General features: G+C 43.0%; 1 protein-coding gene across 49 annotated transcripts in view; it reads left to right on the forward strand.

The window, feature by feature from the left end:
- clasp2 (cytoplasmic linker associated protein 2) overlaps nucleotides 1–12,150 on the forward strand; it is a 49,336-nt gene that overhangs the window by 8,730 nt on the left and 28,456 nt on the right. For 48 of the 49 annotated variants that reach the window (XM_047330208.1, XM_047330216.1, XM_047330217.1 and 45 more), the window contains exons 5-7: nucleotides 1,038–1,113; nucleotides 2,001–2,098; nucleotides 5,953–6,023. In XM_047330208.1, the coding sequence (XP_047186164.1) occupies nucleotides 1,038–1,113; nucleotides 2,001–2,098; nucleotides 5,953–6,023 (245 nt within the window). Of the gene's footprint in view, nucleotides 1–1,037; nucleotides 1,114–2,000; nucleotides 2,099–4,971; nucleotides 5,279–5,952; nucleotides 6,024–12,150 lie in introns of those variants that run through there. The other variant, XM_047330242.1, reaches the window with a different exon arrangement.

Here is a 12,150-nt window from a genome sequence, read left to right on the forward strand (position 1 = left end):
GGTTTATGTATAAGAGAAATTAAATTGAAGTCAGTCTCAAGCTTGTTCATATCTGCCAGTATTATAGTGTCAGTATTAATTTCACGAGGGCCGCTAGTTTTTTGTTATGTTTTTTGATTTGTGTGAACATCTTTTTTTGACTTTTTCTTTCTGCGGTTAATTTCTAAAGGAATTAGTTTGTTCTCATTTCCTCCCGTTAGTTTATAAGAGGATTTCTTCTCTTGTCAGATCCCACAAAGTCTGGGCTTGTAGAGACGCTGCTGTCACGCTTAACCTGCATTGTGAAAGCTCAAATTATCATTTAACAAAGACACCTATGTACATAAGATTAAACATATACTTGCCGCACTTTGTGACGGCAGCTCAACAGCAGTTCAAGTCCGTGCGTGCTGCTGGTTGTAGTTTACTGTATTTTCCTTAAAGTTAACACACACAGCAAATCTGGGCTGGTGGAGTCTCGGTGCAACTTTTGTCATCTCTTACTTGGTGACGATGTTGTGCTAAATGCTAAGCTGCTAAGTAAAGATGTTGACTGAGAATTCACGGGTATCGATTTAGCCTCAGTTGACCAGACACAGAAATGGTTACAGTTTTCACATGTATATTTTTATTTTGTATGGGTCTCATAGCTCCAGATATTTCTGTGACCAACAAAGCTGAACGAGATCTAGTTTAGGAAAAAAAACAACGGAAATGGAAAAACCACAAGAAAATCAGCCAGCTATTTTCTTTGCTATAACACCATGTTTAAATAATGCATTGTTCTTTATTATTGGAGATATTGGCTGTACCCCAAACATAAGATGTTTATTAATCACGTTTTTGTTTTGACCTTTGTCAAACCTTTTTTTATGTATATATATATATATATATATATCTTCCATTGTTATGACTTTGTTTACTGGAAACTGGCATTTCCTTTCATTCCTGAAAATGTGATGTGAATGTAGACATCACGATCCTCTGTTGCTTACTTACATTACGTTGTCATTAATAATCATCCATCTCATTTCCTTTTCGTCTGGTGTCTCTTTCAGGTATGGAGCCCAGCCCCTGAGCCTCAGTAAAATAGTCCCTCATCTCTGTGCACTGACTGGAGATCAAAACCCACAGGTAAGAGGCAAAGCTCTCCAGAATATGACATGATGAGTGTCAACATACCTTGTGTGTCTGTTACTTTGTAAATGTGTGTGATGGGATTGTGTCTTCCTTGTACCAGTCTGAAGCTAAGCCTGTGTTTTAGTTCTCAGCATCCCGTGTGTGGTGGCAGGCATCTTAAGGCTGCTCTTTGATTATTACTGTTATTAGAGGGGAGATGGGCTCTGCAGTCCCCCCCACACACACAGCCTCAATGCTGAATCATGAGCACCAACAACCAGCCATTAACACACGCACGCACGCACGCACGCACGCACACACACACACACACACACACACACACACACACACACACACACACACACACACACACACATACACAAACTGCACTGTTATGGATGTCTGTGAGACGGAGTAATAGAGAGAGGTTGGTTTAACCTCCAGTGGAGTTGCCCCCCAAAGCTGAAATCTGCTACTGCCCTCCACCCAATGATTATCTACCCACATACTGTTCAGGCCAATCAACACTGCCACAGGCCCACCCACCCTCAGTTGCAGAGAATCCCTTTAACATCATTCCAACACCCAATCACAAGCGTCCCCAGAACATAACTAGCAAATCCGATATCTCCCATTAGGGGGAGGAGAATGAGGCCTTCAGGGTTTATTTTTTGAATGTGTTAACATTTGCAGGCTTTAATCTCTCTAATCTCACACAGTGGAGAAAGAGTTAAATCTCTATGGAATTAATATCGAAAATTCTTCATAATCTTGCTGATTTTAACACATCTACACTGGCAAGATTAAGATACCTTTGTGTATATGTGGGTGTGAGTGCATGCTTGTAATATTACTTGAGTGTGTAGAGGATTTTAAAATTGGTTAATGTTTGCTGTCCGCAGGTACGCGAGGCGTCCATAACAACATTGGTTGATGTTTATCGTCACGTTGGGGAGAGGGTCAGAGCAGACGTGGGAAAGAGAGGCCTGCCTGCTGCACGGTGAGTTCTTTCGTCAGTGAGTCGCTGATCATCTCGATCTGTGTCAGCGCGGATGGTATAGTTGTGAATTTATTTATGTGTGTGTGTGTGTGTGTGTGTGCGTGTGTGCGTGTGTGCGCACGCATCATGCTGGGATTAAGTTTTGTTGTGGGTCCTCTGGCCTTGGCACTCACTCTGTCCCATGCCACACCATGCACCACTCTGCCCTTCACACACACAGAGGCACTTTCATCCAGAGCACAATGCTGACTGACTGTAGGAGGGGGGGGCGGATGGGTTACAAAGGCGTTGGGTGGAGTAACACGGAGTTGGGGAAAAACTGGAGTGTGTGTGTGTGTGTGTGTGTGTGTGTGTGTGTGTGTCTGTGTGTGTGTGTGTGTGTGTGTCTGTGTGTGTGTGTGTGTGTGTGTGTGTGTGTGTGTGTGTGTGTGTGTGTGTGTGTGTGTGTGTGTGTGTGTGTGTGTGTGTGTGTGTGTTCATGTCATCTGAAGAGGTCCATTGAGTGGTTTCGACCCCCTCTGGTCGTCCTGGTTACATGTTCCAAGTTTAGGGTTGTTCTAAGCAGACAGGGACCCCCTCTCTGCCCCCTCCCTCCACCTCTCTGTCTCCCATATGTGCGATCCAAGCAGCAGCCAGCGTTGTGTGCTGACTGCTGAGTATGAGCCTTGCGTCTGTGAATGCTGGCCCTGGCAATGTGTCATGTGTTGCTCATATTAAGACGATCTGTCTCCAGCGTAAACATGCCGTCTGTGTATGTGGGATTTATACAGACCGCTTTGTGTCTGTTTGCTTTACAGTGTATGCAGAGGTCTAACAAATGCAGTGATTTAAAATCTGAAACCAATGCTTGATTTTTTATTCCCCCTTCTGTGTTATGTAGTGTGTTGTTAATGTTACATTCTTACAACGTTTTGTACGTATTGTGAGAAGCGCAAATCACACTGATTCACTGATATTGGAGCAGTGGTGTGGAGGCGAGGTGGAGGTCGCCTGAGTGTGTTTGTGTTGGTATATGGTTGCCGCTAGGAATGCAGGGCTTTAGCCAAGGTCCTGCTGACAAGATGGCATATCAAATCTGTCGAGCTTGAATCAGATAATGTCGAGATAGGGAGCGTTGTGACAGAACAGAGGAGTGGTGGGAAATATAATAAGGAGGAATACTGAGAGCCGGATGACTTTATGGTTTGTGTTCCTGCGGTTTATTACTCCGTGAGAAAGAACGGACCATATAAAGCATTAAAGAGCGCACGAGGCTTTAAAGTGAGGAGTTGTTCATGTTCAGCTGCATGAAATCATGTCTGGAATACAACAGCGTTTGACACCTGCACTTTTGATAATATATCATGTCTCTTGCTCTTTCTCTTTCTTTCTCTCCTTCAACCTTTTATAACAAAAAAAACTGTATCCAAGCCTACAGTTTTAAATCACACACAAAATGTCTTTTATTTGAAGAGTTGTTTGACTTATTAGTATAATAACATTTTCATGCAAGTCAGGACAATCTCAACAGTTTGACCTTTTTATTGTTTGTTTTTGTAATGCAGTACATTAAATAAACCATTCCAGAAATTCTGTAAATGAGCCAATTAGATGAAGGATGGATTCATGAGCATCTTTCCTAGGTATTTCAACTATTGAGCAATTACAAGTATGTGCAGGTTCTACTGTCTCAAGGATGCTCAGTCTTACAACCTGTTAAAAGGTTCAAAGTTTGTGTCTGTGACAGTTGAATAATGAGGAGTGATGTTCCTCAAATTGGAAAATAGTACGTGGCTCCCCTCAGTCCATCTGTTGGTCTCAATGGGTCAGCATGAATCTTCTGACCTGGCTGTATGACCCAGCTCATTGTCCTGTGCTGGTCGTGGGTCAAACACCAACAGGATTTCTTCGTTTGTGTGGTTATCGAACACCATTTAACTGACTCCCTGATATGTGGAGAGAACTAAGAACTTAAAGAATTCAATATCCACGGGGCACAGCAGTGCTTCTCCTGGGTGCCAGCTGGTGCAGGATCAATCACATAAAGAAAATTAAAAAAATTACAGCACACACCAGGATTCCAGGATTGGTACTATTTATGTAATAAATAGTTGACAAAACCACAGAAGGAGCGAACAACGCGTTTCGCAGATCGCTTCATTGGATTGACTCCCAGAATTAAAACGTAATTTTGGAGTAAGTATTGATAAGGCATTGACGTGTGGCAGCAATCTCCTGTCGGCAGGTAAAATGCAAGTTAAATCAACATTTGGTTGACCTGTCCTTTTATTCACAAGGGGAATGAGCGAGGTGAAAGGTGCGAGTCATCGCTGTTGAATTCAGGTTGACAGTCGCTCTGTATCCCACACAGCTTGGTGTAAAAGGTGTGGCTGTATGGAGACGGCATCGTTAAACTGAAGAAAAGAGAAGTAGGAATTAAAATGAGGAATACGAGGACGTAGACGTGTGAGGTGAGGTGAGGAGAGAGGAACGGGAGGGTGGGGGGCAGCCTTGCTTTCTGTCTGCCGCTATCTGTACAGCCCCTCCCCCTCTGACGAGTGTGTCTGTGTGTCTGGGTATGAGAGGGAGGTTATGTAAAGGGTAACTGAATCTCTTTTGCTGGCTGTCACACAAACTGGCCCACTTGTCTCTATCTCTTTCTCACACACAAACACATGTACACAGAGACCCTGTCTGAGATTTAACTCGTTGAGGTTCTCAGTGGGCGTGTGAGCTGAGCACACAGTACGTATGTGCGACAGCAGGTGGTGCTTTGTCGCATGCCCGTAGCATGCTTTGGTCTCTCGCAGTTTGCCTCCCTCTCTTTCCCTCTCTCTTCCTCCCTCCCCCTCCCCTCATCTTCCCAACCTCTCAGAGCCACTGCACCATGTTGGATACAAAGAGCCGAGGGGAGCCGAGGATCAGTGTGTGTCAGTAGCATGGGAGCTAAGGCAACGTTGCGCAGCAACCTATTAACCGACCCACTGGGAAATGCTGGGGCAGACGAGTGCACGGGACTATAGGCTTGTTTATTTCTGAACCAAATGCGCACGTTTAAATGCTAATGAATGGAAGGGAACCACTTGAAAACGCTGCGCAGCTGAACAACCCTTATCCTCACTTATCTGGAGCCTCAAATTTGACTGGCGTTTGTGAACCGGCACCTACACAGCAGTAAGGGAGATAAACAGACAGAGGAGGGTGTGTATTATTTCTATTCTTGTGTGCGAACGTTTAGGCAAAGAGACATTAAGGCATGTTGCTGGGCGACGTAAGTCATAGTGTGTGTTGTGGTTTTGTCATGTGTAACCCAACCTGTACCCACACTGTTGAGAATGATGGAGGCTTTTATTATTGCAATTATCATCTTGATCATTTCTATTATTGTGGTACCTATTGCTTAATGTAATTGTGCAGGCAGCCCTACCTGTAAATCAAATAGAGCAGACCTGGGTTGTGACTGTGCGTGTGTGTTTGATGCTGAGCGGGATGTCGGGATGACTCTTGTCGTGTTGCCGCTGCAGCTTCATGAGTATGACTGCCGTCATAGACACACCCACCAACATGCAGGCAGGCGTGCTGTCCACATGTTGCTGCTGCTGCTGCTGCTGATACTTTCACCTTGGATTCACAGCATCTCGATTGTCTCTGGGTCAAGGCTGTGGGCTGTGTGTACGTGTGTACCCAACGTGCACGTGCAATTTCCTTGTCTTCATCCTGTCAGAAAAGATGATTCAGTTTCGTTGTCCTATTCAATCCCATGTGGATGTATTCAAGTCTGTTTTTGTTGTGATTTCATGAGCTTTGTTTTTTTGTATATTAAGCGTATGTTTTTGTGTTGTTCTAACCTTTCTTCTTCTGTCATCTCTCTGCAGGTTACAGACGATATTCACACGTTTTGATGAAGCCTTGAATTCAGGCAACATGGCTCTCAGCCCGAGTCACGGTCAGTGTCCTTTCTCATTTAGTCGTCAGGAACTGGTTTAAGAAGTGTGTTTAAGAAGAGCGCAAGATTGTGTGTGTGTGTTTGTGTACTTGTGTGTATTGGTGGGTGCTTGTGCGTGCCTTGTGCTTGTGTTAGTTTGTTGCCATGATCTTCTGTAAGAGGACCTAACAGGATTAATGGTTTAATCTGTTTGTGAGATGCTGTGGGTTTTCCGGCAGAGCCAGACCTGAGCTGAAGGCTGCGGGTGCTAAGCGTTTCGGTGTCAGCATTAGAGTGGACTGTGGATCTGCAGGATCTCACAGAAAGTTTGAATTGTGCAGCGATTGCACACTCCCAACAGCAAGGGTTCATTTTGTTTTCACTTCAAAGAACATCAAATTCTGGTTTGGTCATTCTGAACTTTTTGATGTTTGAATACACCCCTCCGTGGAAGTGGATACTCTCTGGTAGCTGAAGCAAAAATAAACTTCATTTAAAATGTCATTGAACAAATTATATGCACACAAACACAGTGTCATAAACACAACAGATTGAAAACTAGTGCGAGTAGAACTTCCACATCCATCTTCATCTGTTTTATCTCTCACTGTAGTTGGACTGGCCATCAGGATTACTGGAACAATCCATTAGTCTCACATCTAAAGCCCCAATCAATCTCATTCAGAACTCCACATGGCCTTGCTGTGATGGAAGGGTACCCCCATCTCCCCCTCGCCTCCCCTTCTTCTTACCCCTGGTAATTATTAAACTAGCACTATCCTCTAGCATATGGCAGATTATCCCCAACTCCACTCGCCCCTTCTTCTTTTCTTTGTGCAACTCTAACCCAGGTCCTGAGCATGAATACCCCCTGCTGATCGGCCCGAGCCACTTTTTTCATTTCCCAGTTAGAACACGTGAGGAGATGAATCTGACCAAAGAGTGATTCGGATTAGAATTGATCTACCTATAAGGGATTTTCTGACACCCATATAAAAAGAGAAACAACATTCTGTGTGTATTTTGAACTGACTTGTTTGTAAAAAAAAAAAAACACTACTGATTATTGATCATCAAAGTAGTTTATTGTGATAGTTGGCCAGCAAAAGCTTTTGACTTCTATATTTTGCTGTATCAACCCACCACTTCATTATTTGAAAGGGATGTAAAAATCCAAAACGTTCAGATTTGGTGTAGTTTATGATACAGACGTTATTTTCCATTATTAGTTATGTTCATTCAGTCACTTGTGTCCACCAGATTAGTTTACAATGACAGAAATTTGTGGTGTAATGTTACCTTGCATAAAATTTACAGCATCGTTGATTTTTGTGTAATTTGAGATGAATTTCAGATGCCAGGGATCTGCTAAAAGCCAAAGTACCATGCACTATTAGTTCTTCTTGAAAGTATGGTATCCTACTTTCAAGAAGAACTAATAGTGCATGGTATGTTACTACTGTACAGTGACTCTGGTTGCTAGGTTAAGATTGAACATTTAACAGTTCTCTTGCACATATAATGTTGGTAAACCTCACAGAGCATTTTTTTGAGAATTGCCCATCATTTTTGAGTATTACTAACATGATCAAATTTGAAAAAGGAGGAATGCCCCATCTTTAGTCCGTTAACTGTGTGGCTTTAAGCTGAGTTTGTGCTCTGTGTTGAGGTCACTTAGGTCTGTTCTTGTCATTGGATGTTTGTACCTTGAGGCTGCCCTGTCACAGTATCTGTCTGTCTAGCGCGGGGACAGTTGGTTGGAAACTGGTCGGCTGTTGCAGCTTGTTTACTTGGCAAGAGAGAGACATGGGGAGAGACGTGGCAAAGAGCTCAGGGCTCGTGGTGGTTCTAGTTGCCATGGTTCTATCTCTGGTGGCAGGAGAGGGAATAGGGACTGGTACTGTTACCTCCCAGCCCTCTACGGTTAAAAGCAAAGTTGTGTTTTGGGTCCTTGATTGTGTAGTCATGAAAGATAATAATGTGATTTCTGTTATCTTATCTTTATTTTTTAAACACTGCAAGGTCTTGTCATGTGCTATGCCTTGGAAGAAATCAGTGCTTTCTTCTATGTTTTTCTTTTTTTTTCTCCCTGAAATTGCCAAAAAAGATAATAGACAATTGTGAAAATGTCCATGATAGTCTCTTATATTTACATATTAATTTTACTTTCTCCACTAAAAAGCCACTTTCAGACACGCACTGAAGTCCAGACACTTCAATGAACTTTTTTCGGAGGGGCTATGTGTGAGAACGCAAATGTTGCTCCGGACATTTAGTGGAACTTTTCCTGCCAGGCCGCTAGTAAAATTTATGGAAAATATCTGAGTAGGAAAATCCCTGGACGATTCACAGGGAGCGACTGGACGCTCTACCCAGGTGCCACCTCTCGCAAAAATGTTCTGGAAAGCTTCCTGCTGTTGTGAACGTGTCTGACTCGGACCATCTCCCTTTACACCTTTATATCTGAACAGCAAACTCATGAAAATGTCCGGACCCAATATTCTGGACATTTTCCATGTCTGAAAGCAGCTAATGAGCAAAATTGGTCTGTGTTTGGTTTGAAAATCTACCAAAGATGGTAGTGCAAGGTCAGACACAGAATGTGATGATCATGTTTTTGACCAAACACTAAGTAAACCTAACAAGACTTCAAATTCTGAGCCCAAAGCACAAACTAATACACACACTTCCAGCCAAAAACCCCAGTGTTCTTTACTTGCCCTTGCCCCAACTCTCTTTTAGGCCAGCGTTTGCTCTATAGGGTTTGTGGCAGCTGTTCCCGAGAGAAGAGGATGGAGGGCGGGAGGCATCCAGCCAGGCAGGGAGGGGAAAGGATTGGGGGAGGAAGCCGACAGAGATCTCTCGCAGTAGCCGAGTCACAGCGCTGTGCCTATCACTGCCTCACCCTGATTCATCATGACAGATACAGAGAAAGATTGAATAAACAAGGGGGGTGGGGGGGGAAAGAGGAGAAGACAAAGGAGAACAGAGGGAGAGGAGCGAATACAGACAAAGACAAAAGGGAGTTTTTTCTACTCATAACACACACTGTAACCATGGCAGTTTGGGATGATGGTAAGTTTGTGTGAGTCTGTGTTTAATCTCATCTGGCTGTGGATGCTGGCACCCAGACAACGGCTTGTCAGCATATGGATTTAGATTGAAATCAGCTTAAACTCTGAGCACTTTCACCCTGAGAGCTCTGGCTCAGATATAGGCTGCATCTGCATGCGTGAAAGAGAAAACTGGGGTGTCCCAAAATGTCCCCACCATGCTTTACTGCATCTGTGTGTGTGATGTGCATAGATATAAAAAGTTCATGTGCCAGAGCATTTGTGTATCCTAGTGATTCATTGATGATTTTTTTCTTTCTGTTGTCTTTGTAAAATGTCATGTCAATGTGAGACAGGAAATATTTGAGAGAGATTGTAGCCGCGAGGCCCGACTTGAACTCAGGATATCGGTCATGGTTAAATGGTGCAGTGTGCTTCTTGGCCTCAGAAGCCAAGTAGGATTCATTTCTACATTTAGTTTGGTTTATATGAAAAGAAAACATTTTCTTGCTTTTCAGTTACAATTTTCAACTCAATTGAAAAGAATAATAATACTTCGAGAAAAAAATCTCATTCTCTCGGTGGGCTCTTTTCTTTCTAAGGCTTCAAGTGTGTGTTGCTCTGTGCTGGAAGCCTTCTTCTCCCCATCTCTTACTCCCAAGACAGATGTCTGGGTGTGTATACATATGTGATTGATTATTGGGATTAAGATAAGATATACCTTTATTCTCCTCCGTAGGTGAAATTCAAATCAAACAAAAATCAAAGCCTTCTCCACTGTAGTCTTTTAGAGTTTGTTTTGGCCCACATTAGACCAAATAAAGGCCACATGTCAACTGTACATGTATAAATAGATAAAAAAAAACATTTTATCACAGTTTTAAACCTCAACTCCAAGACAAACCTGAAACGAACTGAACTGTGACACAGACTTAATACAGTTTCATAAAAAATTCATCATTAAGAATGAATGATAATATAATTAATAATGACAATTATCTGAATCATTCTCCGGTGTAAGTGTGTAGAGGCCAACAAAGTATGTTTCCAGTGTGTACGAGTGAGAAAGTAAAGCATGTCAGTGCTGCTGGCGCCGCCGCGCTCAACTCTTACTCAATGTTATTTTGTCTTGTCTGAAAATTAGCCTGCAAAAACACACACACACACACACACACACACACACACACTCACTCACACAGAGTTGAAGCCCTGAGATACTTGGTTTTGCAAACTGACCATCAGCAGCAGCTTTCATTGCTTGCATAGTACTTAAGTGATGACAGGGACTGACACACACACACACACACACACACACACACACACACACACACACACACAAAGTCTTTCGCAGACATCCTCATTCTGCTTCAGTGCATCTCTGGCTCTGCAAAGGAAACCATGACCCCGTTTCCAGGCTAGGCTGGTTGCCATGGCGAGGCTTTCCTCCGAATATTATGGTTTATTCCTCTCCCAGACTTGGAATTGGGTCTCAAATAATACTTGCGTGTGTGTGTGTGTGTGTGTGTGTGTGTGTGTGTGTGTGTGTGTGTGTGTGTGTGTGTGTGTGTGTGTGTGTGTGTGTGTGTGTGTGTGTGTGTGTGTGTGTGTGTGTGTGTGTGTGTGTGTGTGTGTGTGTGTGTGTTATATTTACCTCTATACTGTATTGTGGTTATGCAGATTGTTCCTCATTGTGTATTGTTTTGTTGTACCCTTTACTTTAGTCAGTTTATCTCATAACAACCACTATTCTCTGAAGAGCTAGTTGAAGTACTTTTGGTTCTTAATGCCTATAAACTGCTTCTTGCAGGAGGGCCATGGGTGTCATAGTCTTATTTTTCTCCTGACACACACATACCTCTTCTAGTTTACTTTGGAGCTGGGGCAGTCGGGATATTTTGAACAGCTTCTCTTGCAATTTCCTGTAGTGCTTCTCATGTTCTCCTCTCCATCTCATTTTCAAATGAGTGCTGAGAAATATCAACATGTTTTTCCAGGTGTCATCTCATGCAGTGTCACATGGTCTTGAGCTGGTACTGCCTGTTCCCTAGCTTAGAGCAGATCATCACAAACACATGTAGTTAGTCTAATTCCTAAGAAGATGCCTGGTTATGCTCTTAGTTGCATGTTGAGATTTTCTAGCCGTAATACTTGACGATGTCTGCTGCAGTGCTCCGGCTGATAAGATGTCCCCGCGCTTTAGAACGGAAACTCTGGCACTTATCCGTAACTGATGTTTAGTGTGGTTTGTATAGAATCTACAATGACTGGGTATTTGTGCCGGATAAGTTAATACTAACTGAGTGCTCTGTAGACTTACACACAGAATTCAGTGTTTACTCTTTTGCACACATTATCTCATTGTGAGAGCCTCTGTCATTGATTTATAATATCATGACCCGTTGTGTTTGTCTTTTATTTTTGAATCAGATTTTGCTCACAATGTCACTAGATGTCACTTCAAATCTGTAGTTTCAAAGTCAGTTATGTTCCCCCACCAACCATAAAGGAAGTTACTGAAACACTGCAGCAGTTAGTGCAGATTTATTTGTCTCCACATATATTCAAGTTCAACTGTAGCTCTTATATGTAGGACAGGCATTAGGCTGAAGCGGAGCCAGTGCTGCCACCATGTGGTCACAGCTGAAAGCTTGTGTGTGTCTGTGTTTTTGTAGATGCATTATTTGCATGTTGTGCTTTATTTGGGGGGATTAAACACAGACTCACACAATGCTGCCAGAGGCTCCTAGTCTTCCCATCACATCATAATCCATCTTAATTCAATAAACCAACATGAAATGTCATGCATAACCAGTAAATATGGTGATTAAACTAAATTTGAGACGTGCATATGTGCTTAGTTCTTACTGAACATCATTTCTAGTTCTTCTGTTTGCTGCTCTATTCATTTAAGAAGCTGGTCTGCACAGGTCGCCATGGAAACATGTGTGCAGCCTGCCTTCTACTAGGGATCCTCTCTCACTCTCTCTCCATGCCCCCCACCCCCCTTTCTCCCTGGTGTCTAGCTCTGCCCTTCACCCTTAGACATTTACTCCCACAGGGTCTGACTAAACAAAAGCAGGAGATGCTAATCATGC

The sequence above is a fragment of the Scophthalmus maximus genome, chromosome 22 (assembly GCF_022379125.1).
Source record: "Scophthalmus maximus strain ysfricsl-2021 chromosome 22, ASM2237912v1, whole genome shotgun sequence".
NCBI lineage: Eukaryota > Metazoa > Chordata > Actinopteri > Pleuronectiformes > Scophthalmidae > Scophthalmus > Scophthalmus maximus.